This window comes from Panthera leo, chromosome A1 (assembly GCF_018350215.1).
Source record: "Panthera leo isolate Ple1 chromosome A1, P.leo_Ple1_pat1.1, whole genome shotgun sequence".
NCBI lineage: Eukaryota > Metazoa > Chordata > Mammalia > Carnivora > Felidae > Panthera > Panthera leo.
Genome location: NC_056679.1, coordinates 90,344,495 through 90,363,900, shown reverse-complemented (window position 1 = coordinate 90,363,900; position 19,406 = coordinate 90,344,495). Strand labels below are relative to the sequence as shown.

Here is a 19,406-nt window from a genome sequence, read left to right as displayed (position 1 = left end):
TAAAATACTGCTTTCATCCTATTAACTTCTCTGTAATGGCATTTATCTGGCAGTCAGTTTTTAAACGTCTCCTACCTTTAAACACAAGGAAAGCATCCAACCAAGAGCAGATCAACCCTGAAAAGACCTTGAATTGTGAGTAAGGGATCTGTTTCACAATCTAAGAATCTAACCCTGAAGGAGAGTTACAGAGCTGCCTTGGGGCCAAAGCCTACCAACTAAAACATGGATATGAGAATCTTCTGATGTAACAATACAGATACTTGGTTTCCCTAGCAACCTTTAGTTCTTGTAGCAGATAGCACGTCAGAGGCAGAGCTGGGAAGGATGGCTGAGAGAAGCTGAAGTATAGAGAAGTGACAGCCGACCAAACCCAGAACAATGGCTTCTCAGCCAGGAGAACGCTGTTCTAGATCACCCCAGAGCCTAAGTACAAAAAATGACAGCACAGTGCAATAACTGATGCTTATAATGATACCCACTCAGAAGAGGTTTATTATGGCCTTTATTTAAAACCATGGTAGCCTGTAATAGATTTTAGAAGGGTTTCATTAAAAAACAGAAGGGAAAAGTATTAGTACTTCAAAAATAGGACTTAAAAGAAAAACGAAACCAAACCACCACCAAGGCTAGAGGCAATGAAAGGAGATTAAGTTAATCCTTCCCAAAGTATCTGCCACATGTCAGGTATTGTGGAAGATGCTCTGTTAAACTCCTCAAAAGGAGTGGGCTTTGTTCCCCAGGAGACGTCTGGCGACGTCTGGAGACATTCCGATCGTGTGACCGGTGTGTTGTGCCACTAGCATCAGGAGTAGCCAGAGGGGCTGCTAGATACCGAACGGTGCACAGGACGAACCCCACCTGATGGAATTATGTGGTGGTGCTGAGGTAGAGGAACCCTATGTTAAACGATGTCACTGATGTGATCGCTGCAGATGGCAAGATACAAGGGGTCATTACTGCCCAACGGGACTGTTAAGCTGTCATCTGATAGCGTATTTTGAATACGACTGCTTGGATGTGCTTTGGGCTGCAAGGCTACCATGAGGAATTCTTTCGGTGGGCCAAACTCAACTTTTGGTTAAGGAAATCACTCATCCACTCTTTCCTGAGGCCAGAGAGTACTTTGTTTTCCTCCAAAAAGCATTAATTGTGGACATATACTTCTCTTAAGGAAGTCTCCACGATCCTCAGTCAGTGCTGAAGTTGTCTGCACAGAACCGGACCAAAGGCCCTGCCCAGAGCCGGCACCGCCCACCACCACTACTGGCAACTGACCAAGGCACGCAGGGGAGCAAAGCCAGATCCGAGGGGAAGGAATGTAAGTGATGACATGTGATGCTGAATGCAGAAAAAATTACTGCATAGTCTATATTCTAGTCCTTAAAACAAAATAGTGGAGTGCAAGAAAACCCCATCCATCTCTCCTATGGCGGTACTTTACCACAATCCAGCACCCACAGAAAAGTATGCTTGCCAGTGGACTAGCTCAGTCCTTTACCATCTCTTCTGGGACTTCCCCAAGGTGGCCTGGACTTTAAGTACTCTGGGAGAAAGGCACTGCAAGCCGGGGCTCTCTTGTGAGATGTGACCATCCCGCTTTTGCTACGTTAGGCTGCACTTGGAGAGGACACCACACAGACGCAGTAACAAAATAAGAAACATACCACAATTCCCAGGGCCTTCAAAATATTAAGTTTGCACATTGGACAGGTACAGTGTTCACTAAGCCAGGGATCCACGCAGGATTTGTGGAAAACATGCCTGGAAAAAATGGGAGACTTGTATCACAAATTACATGCTAAACAACTATTAGACCAAAAGAAATGGAATTTTTAGTCAGTTTCTCCTCCTTTTCCGACATATTGGCAAGTCCCAAGAGACAAATATTGGGGATGTACTAATACACGGCTGGCAGAAAATCTCCTGAATCCAATCTGGATGACGAGAACTGTAAGTAGTATTTGGCAGTTCAGTCTTTTTATTTCACCATTTGAGGAAACTTAGGATATTTATTATGAATGAAGAAGACAAACTATACTTTATTAATCAGTTATGTTTTCTGTAACAGCTAAAGTAGAAAAACGCAAACTCAAGAAGATATGAAACAAGAGTTATATGAAGTTTTCTGCAAAACTACAAATTAGTTTCATGGAACTCAGTTTAAATGTCACTTAAAACATTTTTACTTGTTTTTTAAATTAAAAATTATTTTTAAATGTTCATTTTTTGAAAGAGCAAGTGAGGGAGGTGCAGAAAGGGGGAGGGAATCCTAAGCAGGCTCTGCGCTGTCAGTGCGAGGCCCGACACAGGGCTCGATTCCACAATCTTGGGATCATGACCTGAGCTGAAACCAAGAGTCAAGATGCTTAACTGACTCAGCCACCCAGGAGCCCCTTTAATTTTTTTTTTTTTTTTTTTAGAGAGCGATGTACGCACCAGGGGAGAGGGACAGAGGGAGGGAGGGAGAGAGAGAGACAGATTCTCAAGCAGGCTCCACACTCAGCAAAGAGCCAGACATGGGGCTTGATCGCATGACCATGGGATCATGCATGACCTGAGCCAAAATCAAGAGCTGGATGCTCAACACACTGAGGTATCCAGGTGCCCCTAAAACATTATTTAAAAAGACTTCTAAGCAATCTATGCTAAATGTATGTAAAGGCTGCAGGGTGGTTGGGAATATTCTGGGGACAACTGCACCTAAGAATTAGGTAACACTGAGCCAGAAGTTTTCAGTGGAAATGTTTTAGGGAGAGAAAAGATGGGTGATCTGCTCTTGCTCAGGAGAGTGGAAGCCGCATCCTAGCAACTGAACCTAAGTCAGTTGTGGAGAGTTTAGCATTCTTAGAAAAGGGACGTTGCACCTTTTGGAAGTGAGAGAAGACTTTGAGGGAGCTGTGGAAATCATTTCTCAAGTTCAAGTACTCCCCATGGCAGCTCTCAGAGGTTGAAATGAAGCCACACAGAAGCCCCAGAGTCCTGGCCAAACAGGGAAAGAGGCAGATGCTGGGACCCATATTCAAGCACCTTTGGAGTAACTATATGTGGAGTCTTGGGATAAAAGAAATGTTAAGAAAGATATCAAATTGAAACATGGTATGCCTTTAAAACTTTGTCAATTTATAATTTATATGTGGCTTATAGTTATATATAGCTGTTCAAAAAATTGCAGTTTTGATAAAAAAAAAAAGAGGTCTAAAGAACTCACTGCTTTAACTGGGATTTGGAAGAAACATTCGTATCTACAGCTTCAATATGAACAACACGTGTGTGCCCACCTGCTGCCACTTGGTGACCGTGCACTCAATTACTTTGGGTAAGAATAATGATCATGAAGTCTGAATTTATCCATCTCGTGGGAAGCCTGTAGATAAAGCAATGAACTAGAACCTCATCATCCCTGGAGGCTTTTATTTAAACCTGCAGGTTTCTACTTAAGGGGTTAAAGTCACCAAACCATAGGGGAGCTTGAAATTCATTTACAACACACAAGGCCTTGTCATGTCTGCTTCTTGTTCCTTTTATTCTCATATGAGAATGCTCCAAGAGTGCTCCCACCCACAGGGCCCCCCCCCTGGGCGGGTGTTTTAAGAGCTGGTGTTTGCTGTAGTCTGGCAGAGACTAGAACAAGGGTTCTAATCTTTCTGGGGATTCAGATCCCTTCAGGTTGGCTAAGTGACAGATCCTCCCCCTTACAAGGGTGCATCTGCCTAACCCCTGGCCTACAGACCTCTGAGGGTTTGGTTAGCATTGGGTAGAGGTGGGTGGCTGGGAGAGGTGCTTGAGGCCAGTTCTGTGATGGACTTTGGGCAGTTGGCAGGTGACAGGAGAGCTGAGGTTGTGTGACCTCTGTGGGGGGAGGGCGCTGACTTTAGCCAGCTGTTTGTGGGGACCTTGGTTTCAGCAAGCAGCAGAGGCCTGGGGGTAAATGGTGGTTTGCTCTCCCTCTTCCCTGTCACCTCCCTGTCACCTTTTTCTTAACCTACTGTCACCCCCCTTCTTTCCGGTTTTCTTAACCTACTGCCTTTCTATTACTGGTTGTTCAGAAAGAATAAAATGTTATAATCCCATATTTAATTTTTAAGGCTCCATGAGCTGAGTATTCTCTGCTTATCTGTTCCTTTAGTTATAAATGCATTTTATTATGCATTTTTTTTCTTATGTTGGACCTTATAGGTTTGTTGATGCAAAAGAAAGTGTCTCTCCGGCCCCCCTTGGGTACTGTAATGGACAACAAAGACTAAATGGGTCTTCAGGGACAAACTGAGAATGTCTCCCTTTCCTAGCTAACTCAAAATCCGAAAAAAAAAATTTTTTTCTTAAAACAAACAAAAAAACTTTTCCTTTTGACTATGTGTCTAACCCATGGCTCTCCTACTCTTGACCCCCACCACAGTCCGCCACCTGCCCCCTCCCTCCTTTGACAGATTTCCCAACAGCTGAGTTCCTGTACCTCCCCTGGAGCGAGATGGGGAGATGGCCAGCCTGGTTCCCTCAGCATTTCCCTCTCATCTGAACACAGCCGGGCAGCTTTCCTGTTCCCCTGGGGCCCCCTGACCCCAGCCCCCTTGGGGTTGCTGCTGGAATCTCAGTGAGTAACTGACCTGTGCTCCTTCTTTCCCTCATCACCCATGTCCTTACCCTCTTGCTTCACTGCTGCACCAAGCTCAGCCTGGTGGCCTCCCCCTTCCTCCCAGACACAGTTCTGCTGCTACAGTGTGTAGAGCCTTCCTGACTCCACTGTGTGGCCAGCAAGCCACAGAGGTGGAGTAGGGAGGGGGGCAGGGAAGGAAGGCATGCTCTACCTTGTGAGGCTGTTTGGAGCAGTATGCAACAAACTATTGTGGAATACTTAGAAAAGCACCAATGGCATGCAAAGGAAAGGTACTATTAAACATACACTCAGGCAAAGTTAATGGTAACGTTTCACATGACAGAATGAGTGAGTGGGCCTCAGGTGCTGGCACGCCCAGCACCCGTGACCTCGGACTAGCTTGCACGTGTACCACAGACGTCTCACCGGGCGGCAGCTGGGGCTAGCCAGACTTTGAGAAGCCCTTTGAGAGACTCGAGTAGTCAAAGTATACACACACAGAAGCATTCAGGACAGAGAGGTGGATAGGGACAGGGATGGAAGGCAGGTAATGGGCTGAGGAACAGGGAACCATGGGAAGGACAAGCAGATCACAACTTCAACAGAACAGTTCTTTATTCTTAGAAGAAATACCTTGGGGTACAGAATGCAGAATTTATGGAACACGAAAGGAACAAAACCAGCAGAACTGCACTGCATACGGTGTCCGCCCCCTTTCCTCCTTCCCGAACCAACACAAACTAGAGAGAGTAAAACGATGGCTGGGGGTGGGGTGAGGAGTGCACACTAAAGGGGAGTTGTTTGCACAGCTCTGCAGCCTCCTGGTGCCATGCAAGAACCTGACAAATATAAAAGGACCTGGGATTACTAAAGGTCAGAGATGAGAAGTCTCCCCCCTCGCTGGGCCTGGCAGCAGATGCTATGCAAATAGGCGCTCCTTCGAGGTGGGGCACCACAGTGATGCACCCCTCTTAGCACCCAAAGTGGCATCTCCGACACATGTTTATCCAAGCTGCGGCACTCCACTTCTGAAAAGTATTTTTAACCACTAAAGAATTTTGTGGCTGACCTTTAAATCAGAGGTCTAAATAAGGCGGTAGTCTCTAGGGCATGCTGGCGAACATCCTAGATGATCAGCCGTAATCAACTGACACAAGCAGGAGGCCCCAGAGCAATGCCAACCACCATCTGTTCGCAGTAAATGAACGTGACAGAGGACGAAAAGTAAAGGTCATGCACCAAAAAGCCAGCAATCCATGAGGGCACTGCTATTGATAGACAGAAAGTTCAGTCTGCAGACAGGCTGGTTAAAAATCAAGGATGGATAGAAACAAAGGCACCTAGGTTTTCTTCTTCCCTTACTCAGGTGAAGAAGGTTACAGTGAGCACAGATCCTTCTCTAAGTCTGGGGGTGAGGGGAGGGGCCGCAGGGCAGTATTTGGAGACAGATTAAGAAACTGCTGCAGGAAGTGCTTGCTTACGTCGAGATGCCAGGGATAGAAAGAACAAAACCTGGCAGGAGCAGACAGTCTACAGAGCAAGGTCCCTGAGGAAGGGAAGGGACACATCGGAACAAAGGGGGTCCTCCTCCACCCAGACAGGAGGGGACGCTGCAGGCGTGGCTGGGAGGCAGGTGCACCTGAAAAGCTTGCTGTCAGGCAGCTGAGAATTTCAGTATCTAACAACCATTATTTCTTCCGTGGAGGTGATGAGGAAGCTCTCCTGCAAGAGTGAGGAACAAAGGGATGAGCTGAGGTGTTTAAAGGAGACAGAACACACTTAGAAGTGTGGCTGTGAGGAATGACAAGAGCTGACCGGGAAAGGGAAGGGCTCTAGGCAGCACCCTGGGCCCAGTTGGGGGTCTGCCTGGAGTCCCACAGGAGGCAGGGAGGTACTAGTGCCACTTGGCAACGAAAGCTCAAGGGAGATGCTCAGTCTCAAAGACCTACAGGTGAGAGAGGAAGGGCAGGGTGTCCCAGGCTGAGGGAACAGAGTAGGCAGGGGCACAGGCCAGAAGCAATTTGAAAGTACTCTAGAGGAGCCCAACGGAAACCAGAGGCTTAGACAAGATTTGAAGTGAAGATGGGTATGTGAGCGAGGTCATCCTGTAAGGTCTGTGGTTCTCAACTGCTGACATCTGTGGTTGTCACAACTGTGTGTGGGGTGCTACCGGCATCTAGTGGGTGGAGCCTGGGATCCTGCTAAATATCCCACAATGCACAGGGCAGCCTCCGCCGCCCCTCCACACCGGCCCCAAATGTCAACAGTGCCAAGGCTCGGAAACCTGGCTCCAGGTGAAAAGTTGTCAACTCTGGTCCCACAAAACGTTGCTCAATGTGCAAAGTTGATTTTTACTGTACATGAGAATTATGCTGTTGTTTTACCGTTTTGGTAAGGTGAATGGTTCTGCCAAGCATGTTGTGTGACACAGCTTAGAGAAGTTACAACTTGTTGAGGCTTAAGAAGTAAGCGGTACAGACACCAACCTGCTCCAAGGCAAAAGGGGAGCTCTGATATACAGGCAGTGGGCATGTCTAGTCCAGACAAGGACCCAGCATGGAAGACAACCGACTGAGGGAGCAGTGCCCTAACTACGTGTACAAGGAAGTATTGCTAACGGTTGCCAAAATTGTAATACTCAAAAGCAGACCATGGACACAAAGGGTGAGAACCAGTTCTCTGGTGGCAGGAGCAGCCACAGGGATGGCTAAGAGCAGGTCGAGCTCTAGACTCTGATGGAGGGCATGCAGTTTCAGCATTGCTCAGGCACCTATTCAAAACCACACGCCTGGGCTCCATGGTGTTTCTAAATGTTCCCCACTGATTCCAACACAGAGTCAGGTCTGGAAAGCACTGAATGAAGTTAAGAAAAAGGAGGACTAAGAACAAAATGCTGGAAAAGCCAATGCTTAAGGGGGCGGGGGGCATGGGGAGCAAGTTTCTGGCGTAATCCATCTTTGGCCAAGGCTCCCCTGAGGAAGACACCCTCTCATCAGTAATAACCATGAATGGCTTTAGAGGCCTTTTGTGCTTACGTCCAGATGGTTCCTCTGGAGGAGGGACCCTGGCCTGAAATATGAAGATGGAATTTGGCTTCTTCCTGGTGATTCTAGTGTCAGAAGAAATCTGTGCATGTAAAAACATTTTTAAAAAGCAGCTGAGAGATGATAATGTTTTAGAATGTACCTACTAATCTTTTTCCTGGTTTGTACTTGGATGGGTCTTTCCTTCAGCCTCACGTGACCAACGATGACAGGTGAAGGAAATCTAATTATACAATTACAAAATTTAGTTTTCTATAGGACAGTTTTGTAGATTATCCTTTGTATGTAAACTAGACTGACCTGACTTCCAGACTCTGGTTTTCTGTTTCAGCATATGGAATTATTCTTGAGTTTAGGATTAAAAAAAAAAACAAACAAACCCAGAGATCTTTCTGGGTTCAAAATAGCCTCATGGAGACAAATACTGACATTTATCCTATTTGCTCCCATGTTCCGTGTTATTAGAAGGTCAGGGTCAAGTAGCGTGTGTTTTAAGAGAAGGGAGAAGGAAGAGGAAAAGTCCTCGATTTTCAGCGATTTCATATTTTTCCAATCAACACTCAGAATTGTGCATCTTACTGTTTCACAATCCCTAGCTTGAGATGGCGCCGTCGCAAAAATCAACATGCTTCCAAAGAACATCTGCTCTTTTTAGAGAGTGCCACAATACAGGTGAAGACCCTCTTTCTGGAGGGAGGTATGTGGCCCCAGGTGTGGAGTGCCAACATTCAAGGCTGACCTTTACTTGGACTCTGCCATTTCTGGATTGTGTGGCCTTGGCATCCACTAGGAGTGTCACTGTCCTTCACTGTATGATGGGGAGAAAAGCACTGACCCTCTCCCAGGACAGCAAATTCTGAGAGCACAGAGCAGAGTGACTGGCCTGGAGCAGGCACACAGCACCCAGCAGTCCCCCACTGCTTGGGGGAAGCATCCGTCCAAGCCCCAGAGTTCTGGTTTCCACCGCCAAGTGAGCATCACTGAGCCTTCATCGGAGGGCCTAGTGATGTGCTCACATTTAATAGGGAGAGGAACTAGTGGCTGGTTTTGAAACCCATAAAAGTCACAGAGTTAAAAATTCTTGACCTTGGGGCACCTGGGTGCTCAGTGGGTTAAGGGTCTGGCTCTTTGTTTCAGCTTACATCATGATCTCAGTTTTGTGCGTTTGAGTCCCGTGTTAGGCTCTGTGCTGGCAGCGTGGAGCCTGCTTGGGATTCTCTCTCTCACCCTCTCTGCTCCTCCCCGACTTGCACTGTCTCTGTCTCTCTCAAAATAAACAAATAGACTTAAAAACATACTTTAAAAATTCTTGACCTTAATGCTCTTAGGCTTTGATGTGTCCAGATGTTTTTTCCCCTTGTGTTTCTCAAGGCAGAGAAGTCCGTGCAGTCTGTGCTGAGGCAGCACGGCCTGCTGCCGGCCACAAGAGCCATGGGTAAGGTGGCTCTCAAAAGCCAGTAGGATAACCACTCTGAAAGGGACACATGCAAACCATGTTAGGATTAGTCCTTTTTAAGCCAAGAAACCTGACATACTTGCAGGGGAGAATCCGGACAACATCATTCTGCTTATAGCTCTCAATGCAGACTGCGCAGTGATCAAAGTCTGGGTCTGTTTCCTGCAATGAAAAGCACAGGCACAAAAGTCACATGCTAAAACTAAAGATACACCTAAATAGAGGAGATACAATCCCGCTAAGAACTCTCCTGTGGCAACTATGGTAAGCAAGTGATTATGAAAAGTTATGAACAATTTTAATGTGTTTTCATTTGCTTACCTGTATTGACCCAAATTGCATCTAAACCACTCTACTTTGTTTTTAAACTATGTTGTAACAGTTAATACTACTTCTGTTTGTGAAGTGTCTCAGAAGTCAAAAAAACAAGATTCAAATCCACTATTACCTTGGACCATCCTCTCACCCCCCCTCCTCCCACTGCTGCAGCACTGTTCTGGTCCAGGTCACTGCACACCTTCCACAATGTGCATCTTCATCAGAAGGGTCGTGTGACCACATGTCTAAGTACAGGCAGAAAGGACAGTGAGCCCCCAAAAGACAAAGCCCCAAGGACGGGAGCTGGTCACAGATTTGGGGTAGAGCATGGTCATGGCCCAACTCATTACTGGGTCTTTATCAAGGGTCAGGAAGAGTCAGCCAGGTGTCTGGTCATGAGGTTAACTGGCTTCCTTCCTCATCTGTGCTGGAAAATGGATTCCCCTGAGTTAGCATTTCCAGGAGCCCAAGCCAGGAAGGGTGAGACTGTTTGCTGTGTTGTGGCCACTTGGACTGAAACTCAGTGGGACAACACTTGGTAGGTCTAGGAGGTACAAACTAGGAAGAGGTGTTGTTCTGAATAAGGAAAGATTGTTTTGTGTTAGCCTGAAGGACACAGTAGGGATGGACAGGCTACACCAGCTCCAGGGAATTTTAGATTAATGTGGCTGCTGGGCCAAGAAAGCATTCATAGGGGTGACCACTCCTCTGGGGTTGGAGGGCAGCTGTTTTGATGCTGCTGTTATTTTCTGCAATGAAAAACTGGATATGGTGATGTCAAGGTGGTGAGAATAAAAATGAGTGAGGTCCAGAAAGTAGTGAAACTAAGGAGGATGGAAACTCATCTGAAATTATCCTCCCAGAGCTGTTTGTTAAAATGTGCCAGGGGGTAGGGCAGAAAACAGTTTGGGATTTATGCCTTTAGAGATGCAACTTTTTCATTTTAGATAACTGAGTACATTGGATGTAGGGTCTAACACCAAGTTGCTACTTTGTCCTTATAGAGCAGAAGCAGGCTCCACGGAACTGGAGACCTGACTGGGGAATTGTGGTCAGCGGCTCTCAGCCACAGCCTCAGTCACTGCTTTTCTCATTCAGTCCCCAAGCCGAGGGCTCAACTCTGACACACTGTGGTCTTCCTTCCACCAGTGTAGCCTGCCATACAGAAAGCACCTTGCGAATGACACTCCTTCGAGATGTGGGCCTCCAGCTCTCTGTTTAACTGGTGAAGGGCTAAGCAAAGGAGGTGCGGCCAGGTTTCAGGAAGCATAGGGAGGAGAATGTTTATTCTTGGCCACTGAGTGTACCAACGGACCCATTAATTAGCGTTCTTCCTGAAAGTATCCCTGGTTGCGGCTGGAGAAAGCTCCGTGGAACACCACAGCTGGGGTAACTAACTGTAAGTAGACCAAGGAAGCTGATAATGGCAGGAGCACTGAAAAGTCCAGGAAAGTCGAAAACAGCATGAAGGGCCTTCAAAGGAGGCATGCTAAGTGTAAGAATTCAAGGGGAGGTTAGTTTAAAATAAAGCAGGGGTTTACCTGGAGAAAAGGAATCACCTAACAAACGAGACACAGATGATTAGGATGTATTCTCTCCCACCAATCGAAAGCAAAACTACTTTATTATTTTTACAGTATTAAGGTTATTTCACTACTATACCTTGTCACCCTTTTTTACTGTTCTTGTTGTCAATTTGCTGATGGCTTTCTTAGCGGCATCTCCAAGACGACGCTATGAAAATTACAAAGAGAAACAGACTTTAAATGCAAGATCTCTGGATAAGGTGTTTTTTGTTTTTTGTTTTTTTTAAGATTTTATTTATTTTGAGTGTCTGGGGCACCGGGGTGGTTCAGTCAGTTAAGCTTCCGACTTAGTTCAGGTCATGATCTCACAATTTGTGGGTTCAAACCCTGCGTCAGGCTCTGTGCTAACAGCTCAGAGACTGGAGCCTGCTTCAGATTCTGTCTTCCCCGCTCCCCCCCCCACCAGCCCCCTGCCCCACCCCAGTCCCTCTCCTGCCTGTACTGTCTCTCAAAAATGAATAAATGTTAAAAAAAATACATATATTTTTCAGAGTGTGCAAGTGGGGCAAGGGCAGAGAGAGAGAGGGACAGAGGATCTGAAGCAGGCTCTGCACTGTCAGCATGGAACCTGATGTGGGGCTTGAACTCATGAACCGCGAGACTGACCTGAGCTGAAGTTGGACACTCAACCAACTGAGCCACTCAGGCGCCCCTCTGGATTACGTTCTTGATTTTAAAATAATTAAATATACAGTCCCTGTTATCTTACAACATTCTCCATGTCATATCATAGGAAATGGATTCTAAAAAAGCAGTTAAAAAATGTAAAAAACTGGCATTTTCCTCACAGATTCAGCATCCTGAATTGAATTAATGAATTATTCTGGTTGAATAATGAAAAAAGTGTGTAATAATGAAAAAAACCAGGTGTCCTACTCACTACTGTATTCTATATTTAATAAACCTTTGCAATATTACAGCATTATTGAAATCTACTTCTTGTACAGGTCAGAGCACTACTACTGTTCTAACAGCTTTCCTATTCAGCTTCAAGGACAATTAGATGTATACATAAGCTGTCTTAGTAAAAGGAACCTCTGATGCGCCCGAAAATGCTTATCACATTGTCAGGCATGGTGGAAGAGAGGTGGTCACGGGCTCTCCTTCTGTCTCTGCTACTACAATGTTCCATGATCTTAGGAAGGTGTGTTTATATTTCCAGGGTTGGGTTGTCTGAACAGGTTAAGTTACGGAATCTCAAAGGCTGGATTTATCCAACATTTTGCCAGACGCTGCTAGCCCTGCTAGATACCAAGACCTACAGGTGGAAAGACCGTGCACTCCTAATCTTGAAAAGTTAACCGAACTGAGGAACAGACCAGTCAACACATTTTAACTGAATGTTGTACAGCAGGGCATGCCCGAGTAGGGAGGCAGCACAAAAGGGGGCGGGGGGGGGGGGGTGGGCAGCCTAACGCAGGTGGGTGGGACAGGGCAGGGGAGGCAGGTCAGGGAAGGGCTTGAGGACAGGATGCCTGAGCTGAGACTTGGAACACTCATGGGAAGGAATTTGATAAGAAAAAGCACAGGGGTAGGAGGGGGGATTCCTAGACAAAGGAATGATCTAATAAAGATAAAGAGGTGTGAAATACAGGAAGGTGAAGGAAATTATCATTTGCTATGACTAGGAGGAGCATATATTTTATTGTGCAAATGAGAATGTTTTGAGAGTCAGAGGGCCCTACCAATAATCACCTGGGGATAGGAAGTACAGACAGGTACACGGGGATAGGTGGCCAGTACACACAAGCAAATCCTGAACTGTGGGAAGAGGCAGATGCTGAGGCTGAAGGAGGTTGGTGGGGGCTAGAAGAGAGGACCCTGATTTTATATCCGGAGGATTACAAAAAAAATATTAGAAACATAAAAAATTTAGGGAGATTTAAAAAAACACACAAAAGAATTCAATGAACCATATGTATTATGTATCTACATGTAGCTTCAATGATCAATATTTTACCTATATTTTTCATCTGTCCCCTCCTCTTTACTGTGCTAGGGGACTTCAAAGCCTATCACAAGCATGGTACCATTTCCCCCACAACATCTTCACTCTGTCTGACAGGACTTTCGTTTGGTGCCACTGTCTTACCTAACAAAATTAACACTAATTAATCAACATTATCAAATACTCAGACCTTACTACAATATCCCCAGTTGTTTCCAGGATGTCTTTATATAGTTGGCTTGTCTGACTCGGAATACAAAGTCCAAACATTGCATCTGGTTGCTGTTCCCCTCAAGTCTTTCCTAATCTGTATCATGTATGTATCTTTAGCCTTATGGAAACAGAACTGACTTAAACTGCATGTTTAATGTTTATTAATTTTTGAAAGACACAGAGAGTGCGAGCTGGGGAGGGTCAGAGAGAGAGGGAGACACAATCCAAAGCAAGCTCTAGGCTCTGAGCTGTCAGCACAGAACCCGACGCGGGGCTCAAACCCACGAACTGAGAGATCATGACCTGAGCCAACGTCAGACGCTTAACCAAGCCACTCAGGCGCCCTAAACTGCATGTTTAAAGTGTACAATTTGAGGTTTTGACATGGCCCTTGAAAGCATCACTACCGTCAAGACAGCATCCCTCATCCCCCAATTTCTTTGTGCCTCTTCCTAATCCCTTCTTCCTGCCACCATTCCACCCATCCACTTTTTGCTTTTTTCAGAGTTTTACACAAACACAATACAGTATTATAGCATGTACTATTCTGCACGAAGTTTCTTTTACTAGGCATAATTATCTTAAGACTAAGCCGTGATGTTGAGGCACCTAGGTGGCTCAGTCATTTAAGCATCCAACTCTTCGTTTTGGCTCAGGTTATGATCTCACAGTTTGTGAGTGCAAGCCCCACAGTGGGCTCCATGTTGATAGTGCAGAGCCGGCTTGGGATTCTCTCTCCACCACCCTCTCAGCCCCTCCCCGACTTGTTTGCAAGTGCACGCACTCTCAAAAATAAATAACAAATTAATGCATATTGTTGCATGCATCAATAGTTCATTGCTTTCTTAGGCAATGAAGTATCCCACTACACAGATTATACCACCATGTATTTATTTTTTTACCTGTTGATGGAACTTTTGTATTGTTTCCCAGCTTTTGGCTTCAATGAACAAAGCTGAAAACCACTTTATTTACTTGTACAAATCTTTGTAAAGACCTGTGCTTTCTTTTCTCTGGGGTAAATACAAAGGAGGGAAGACCAGCTAGTATGGTGGGTGTGTTTGGCTTTTCAAGAGGCTGCCAAAGTGTTTTCCAATGTGAGTGGACCATTTTATGTTTCCATAAGTTGTGTATGAAAATCCCGGTTCCTCCACATCCTCACCAACACTTGGTATGGCCAGTCTTTTGCATTTGATTGTGATCACTCTAAGAGGTGTGTAGTGGTTATCTCAATGTGGTTTAAATTTGCATTTCCCGGGGCGCCTGGGTGGCTCAGTCAGTTAAGCAGCCGACTTCGGCTCAGGTCATGATCTCTCGGTCCGTGAGTTCGAGCCCCGCGTCGGGCTCTGTGCTGACAGCTCAGAGCCTGGAGCCTGTTTCGGATTCTGTGTCTCCCTCTCTCTGACCCTCCCCTGTTCATGCTCTGTCTCTGTCTCAAAAATAAATAAACGTTAAAAAAAAAAAATTAAATTTGCATTTCCCTAAGACTAATGGCAGAGAGTATCTTTTCAGGTACCTCTTGCCATGTGCATATCTTCTCTGGTGAAGCGTCTGAATCTTTTGCCCATTTTTCTACTGAGTTGCTCTCTTACTGACTTGAGAGAGTATTTTGCATATTCTAAACACAATTCCTTTTGTATATATCTTCTGTCACTCTGTGGCATAAGTTTCATTTTTTAAAAAACATTTATTTATTTTTGAGAGATAGACAGAGTGCGAGCAGGGGAGGGGCAGGAAGAGAGGGAGACACAGAATCCAAAACAGGCTCTAGGCTCTGAGCTGTCAGCACAGAGCCCAACGTGGGGCTTGAACTCATGAACTGTGAGATCACAACCTGAGCCGAGAAGTCAGACACTTAACTGAGCCACACAGTTGTTCCTGTGGCATAAGTTTTTAATTTTGATGGTCAGTTTATCAATTTTTCATTTGTGGACTATATTCTGGTGTCATATCTAAGCAATTTTTGTCTAAGCCAAGGTTATAAGACTTTCCCTTATTTTCTTTTCTACAAGTTTTATTGTTTTAGATTTTGTATGTAGGCCTCTGATCCATATTGAGTTAATTCTGTATATGGTGTGAGGTACTGATCATAGTGGGTTTTTTTTTTTTTTTTTTTTTTTTTGCATATGCTACCCAGTTCTTCCAGCACCAGTTTTTAAAAGGCTGCTCTTTCTCCACAAAATTGCCTTTGTACATTTGGCAAAAACCACCTGCCCATAAATGTGTGGGACTGTGTCTGAACACTATTTTGTATCATGTATCTATCATTAAATAAATATCACAATCATTAATTTCTTGTAGTGCTTTGTAAGAACAAATTTGAAATCACGTGGAGTTACACCTCCAACTTCTTTTCCAACTTCCTTTTGGTTGTTCTTGACCCAGGGCACTCCCATAAGAATTTTAGGTTAAGCTTGTCAATTTCTATAAAAAAAGTTATTTGGGATTTACATTATGATTGACTGCACTTTGTCAATTATGATTGACTGTGAATGCACAGATCAATATGGAAAGAAGTGACATCTTAATAGTATTGAGTCTTCCCTTGAACAATGTATCTCTCTCGACCTACTTAGTTCTTATTTAATTTCTCTCAGCAATATTTTATAGTATTCCCTGTACAGGTCTTACACATATTTTGTCAGATCTCTAATAATTTCCTATTGATTCTATTTTGTTTAATGCTAATGAAAATTGTACTTAAAAAAATTCAATTCTCATTTACTGCTTGTAGAGAAATAAAGTTGATTTTTGTATATTGATATTGTATCTCTCAACCTTGCTAACACCCATTTATTAGTTCCAGAAACCTTTTTACAGACTCTATCAAATTTTTTACATAGACACTAATGTCCTTTGTGAATGAAGACGGCTTTACTTATTCATTTTTAATTTTTTTAATGTTTATTTTTGAGAGAGAGAGAGATTGAGCAGGGGAAGGGCAGAAAGAGAGAGGGGGAGACAGAATCTGAAGCAGGCTCCAGGGTCTGAGCTGTCAGCACAGAGCCCAACATGGGGCTTGAACTCATGAACTGTGAGATCACGACCTGAGCCGAAGTCGGATGCTTAACCGACTGAGCTAGCCAGGTGCCCCTACTTTTCATTTCTAATACGGGTACCTTTTATTTCTTTTCTTTATTCCTTGCTGTACTGGTTAGAACTTCTGGTACAATGTGGAAATAAAAGTCATCAGAGCACAAATCTTTCTATTGTTCCTAATCTTAAAAAGCATTTGATCTTTCATCATTTAGTACGATGGTATAGCTGCTAGTTTTCTTTGGATGCCCTCACCAGTTTAAGAAGTTACCTTTAATGCCCCGTTTGCAAAAAGTTTTATAATTGGGAAGAGATGTTTGATTTTGGCAAATGTATTTTCCTCCATCTACTGAAACATATGGTTTTCTTTTCTTATTCTTTTGTTTATTTGTTAAAATGGTAAATTACATTGGTTAATTTCTTAATGTTAAAACAGCCTTGCATTCTTGGGATCAATACCACCTGGTCATGATGAATTATCCTGTTTACCCATTATTGGGTATGATTTGCTAAAATTTCTTTAGAATTTTTACATTTTTGTTCAAGAGGGATTCTGGTCTGTAGTTTTCTGTTTTGTAATGTGTTTATCTTGTTTTGGTATCAGGAAGATGCTGGCTATATTTAAAATATGGAGGTATTCCTGCCTTTTCAATTTTCTAGAGTTTATATATTTCTTCCTTAAATGTTTGACAGAACTTACCAGAAACCACCTGCCTGGAGATTTTTTTTTTTTTTAAGGTTTTAATCGCACTTTTTTTAAAGGTTGTAAGTGCACAAGTGCACTTTCCTGATAGACACAGGGCTATTTATCTTTTTATCTCGCATGTACTCTGGTCATTAGTGTCTTTCATGCAATTTGTCCATTTCATAGAAGTTGTCAAATTTATTGCCATAGAAATATTCATAACATTCACTGGTTATCCTTGTAATCTGTAGTGATGTCACTGCTCTCATTTTTGATATTGCTAATTTGTGCCTTCTTTTACTCCTGATCAATTTGGCCAGAGGCTTATCAATTTTATTGATTTTCTCTTAGAGCCATTATTTTCTGTTTTCTAATTCACTGACTGCTGCTCTGATCTTTTGTTACTTCCTTTCTTCTGCTTACTTTGGATTTAATTTGCTCCTTTCCCCCCAGTTGTTTTTTTTTAAATTTTTAAAAGTTTATTTATTTTGAGAGAGACAGAGACAGCATGAGTTGGGGAGAGGCAGAGAGAAGAGGAGACAGAGAATCCCAAGCAAGCCCCATGCTGCCAGTGCAGAGCCCAACGTGGGGCTTAAACTGTGAGATCATGATCTGAGCTGAAACCAAGATGCTTAACTGACAGCCACTCAGGTGCCCCTCCCCCAGTTTCTTAAGGCATCAGCTGAGAGTATTAATTTCAGAACTTTCGTTTTTTCTAATATAAAGCACAGCTTTAGTGGAACTTTCAAAATTCTGATATTCTGCGTTTTCATTTTCATTCAGTTCAAATGATTCTCGAATTTTCCTTTTATCTTTATCTCATGGGTTATTTAAAAGTAAGTTAGTTTCTAAATATTTGAGTTTTTCAAAGATTTTTCTGTTATTGATGTCTCCATTTAATTCCAAGTGGTCGGAGAGCGCATTTTGTTGGACTCGAATCCTGTTAAATCTATTGAGACTTGTTTTATGGCTTAGAGTACACGTCAAAAGAATGTGTATTTTGCTTTTGTCGGATGGATTGTTCTTTAAATTTTTTTTTTTTAACGTTTATTTATTTTTGAGACAGAGAGAGACAGAGCATGAACGGGGGAGGGGCAGAGAGAGAGGGAGACACAGAATTGGAAGCAGGCTCCAGGCTCTGAGCCATCAGCCCAGAGCCCGACGCGGGGCTCGAACTCACGGACCGTGAGATCGTGACCTGAGCTGAAGTCGGACGCTTAACCGACTGAGCCACCCAGGCGCCCCGGATGGATTGTTCTTTAAATGTCAACCAGGCTGAATTAGTTATGTTTAAATCTTTTATATGCTCACTGATTTTCTATCCACTTGTTCCTTCAATTACTGAGGGAGGGGTGCTGAAATCTCGGACTATAACTGCAGGTCTGTCTACTTCTCACTGCAGCATCCTGTTAGTTTTCACTCCATGTTATTCTGAAGCTTTCTCAGTAGGAGCACCAGTGTTTGGGGCCATGTCTTCTTACCAATCGACTGATTTATGATTAAGAAGTGACTTTTATCCCTGGCAGTAGCTTTGCTCTGAAATACTAATCTACTTTATCTTGATTTGTGATCTGTGTTTTTCATTCTTTTGACCTATTTGTATTTTTATATTTGAAGTAGGTTACTTGTAGGCACCATATGGTTAGGTCCTACTTTTTTTTTTATCCAATCTGTTAATCTCTGCTTTTAATGGAGGTGTTTAGACCACATACGTTTAATGTGATTATTGATATGGTTATGATTAAGTCCATCATCTTGGTATTTCTTTTGTCCCATCTATTCTTTATTCCTTTTTTCAGTCTTCTTTTGGATCGAGTATACTTTTCTTTTTGAAAATTGAGTTAAAATGTATATAACATAGGGGTGCCTGGGTGGCTCACTTGGTTAAGTGTCTGACTGTTGGTTTTGGTTCAGGTCATGATGTCATGGTATGTGAGTTCAAGCCCTGTGTCAGGCTCTGTGCTGAGTGTGGAGCCTGCTTGGGATTCTCTCCCCTCCTCTCTCTGCTACTTTCCTGCTCACACTCTCTCAATAAACACACACACACACACACACACACACACACACACACACACACGGCATAAAATTTGCACCTTTTAAGTGTATAGCTCAGTAGTACTAAATACATTTATGCTGTTGTGCAGCCACCACCACCACCCATTCCCATAACTCTTGTGAATATGAAACTCTACAACCATGAAATAACTCTATGTTCACCACTCCCTCCCAGCCACTGGGAGCTGCTATTCTACTTTTTGTCTTTACAATTTTGCCTATTCTAAGTACCTCATATTAGTGGAACCATACAGTATTTGTCTTTCTGTGACTGGTTTGTTTCACTTAGCCTTATGTCTTCCAGGTTCACCCATGTTGCAGCATATTTTCCTTTTTAACGCTAATGATATTTTGTTGTATGCATATACCACATTTGCTTATCCATTCATCTGTCAATGGACACTTGGGTTGCTTCCATGTTTCAGCTATTGTGAAGAATGATGCTATAAATATGGGTGTACAAATACC

General features: G+C 43.7%; 1 protein-coding gene across 3 annotated transcripts in view; it reads right to left on the bottom strand.

The window, feature by feature from the left end:
* Window positions 1–19,406, bottom strand: part of RNF130 (ring finger protein 130) — a 135,538-nt gene that overhangs the window by 37,039 nt on the left and 79,093 nt on the right. For all 3 annotated transcript variants that reach the window (XM_042932470.1, XM_042932478.1, XM_042932461.1), the window contains exons 4-6: window positions 11,078–11,149; window positions 9,177–9,259; window positions 1,668–1,764 (exon numbers count right to left, since the gene is read on the bottom strand). In XM_042932470.1, the coding sequence (XP_042788404.1) occupies window positions 1,668–1,764; window positions 9,177–9,259; window positions 11,078–11,149 (252 nt within the window). The remainder of the gene's footprint in view (window positions 1–1,667; window positions 1,765–9,176; window positions 9,260–11,077; window positions 11,150–19,406) is intronic.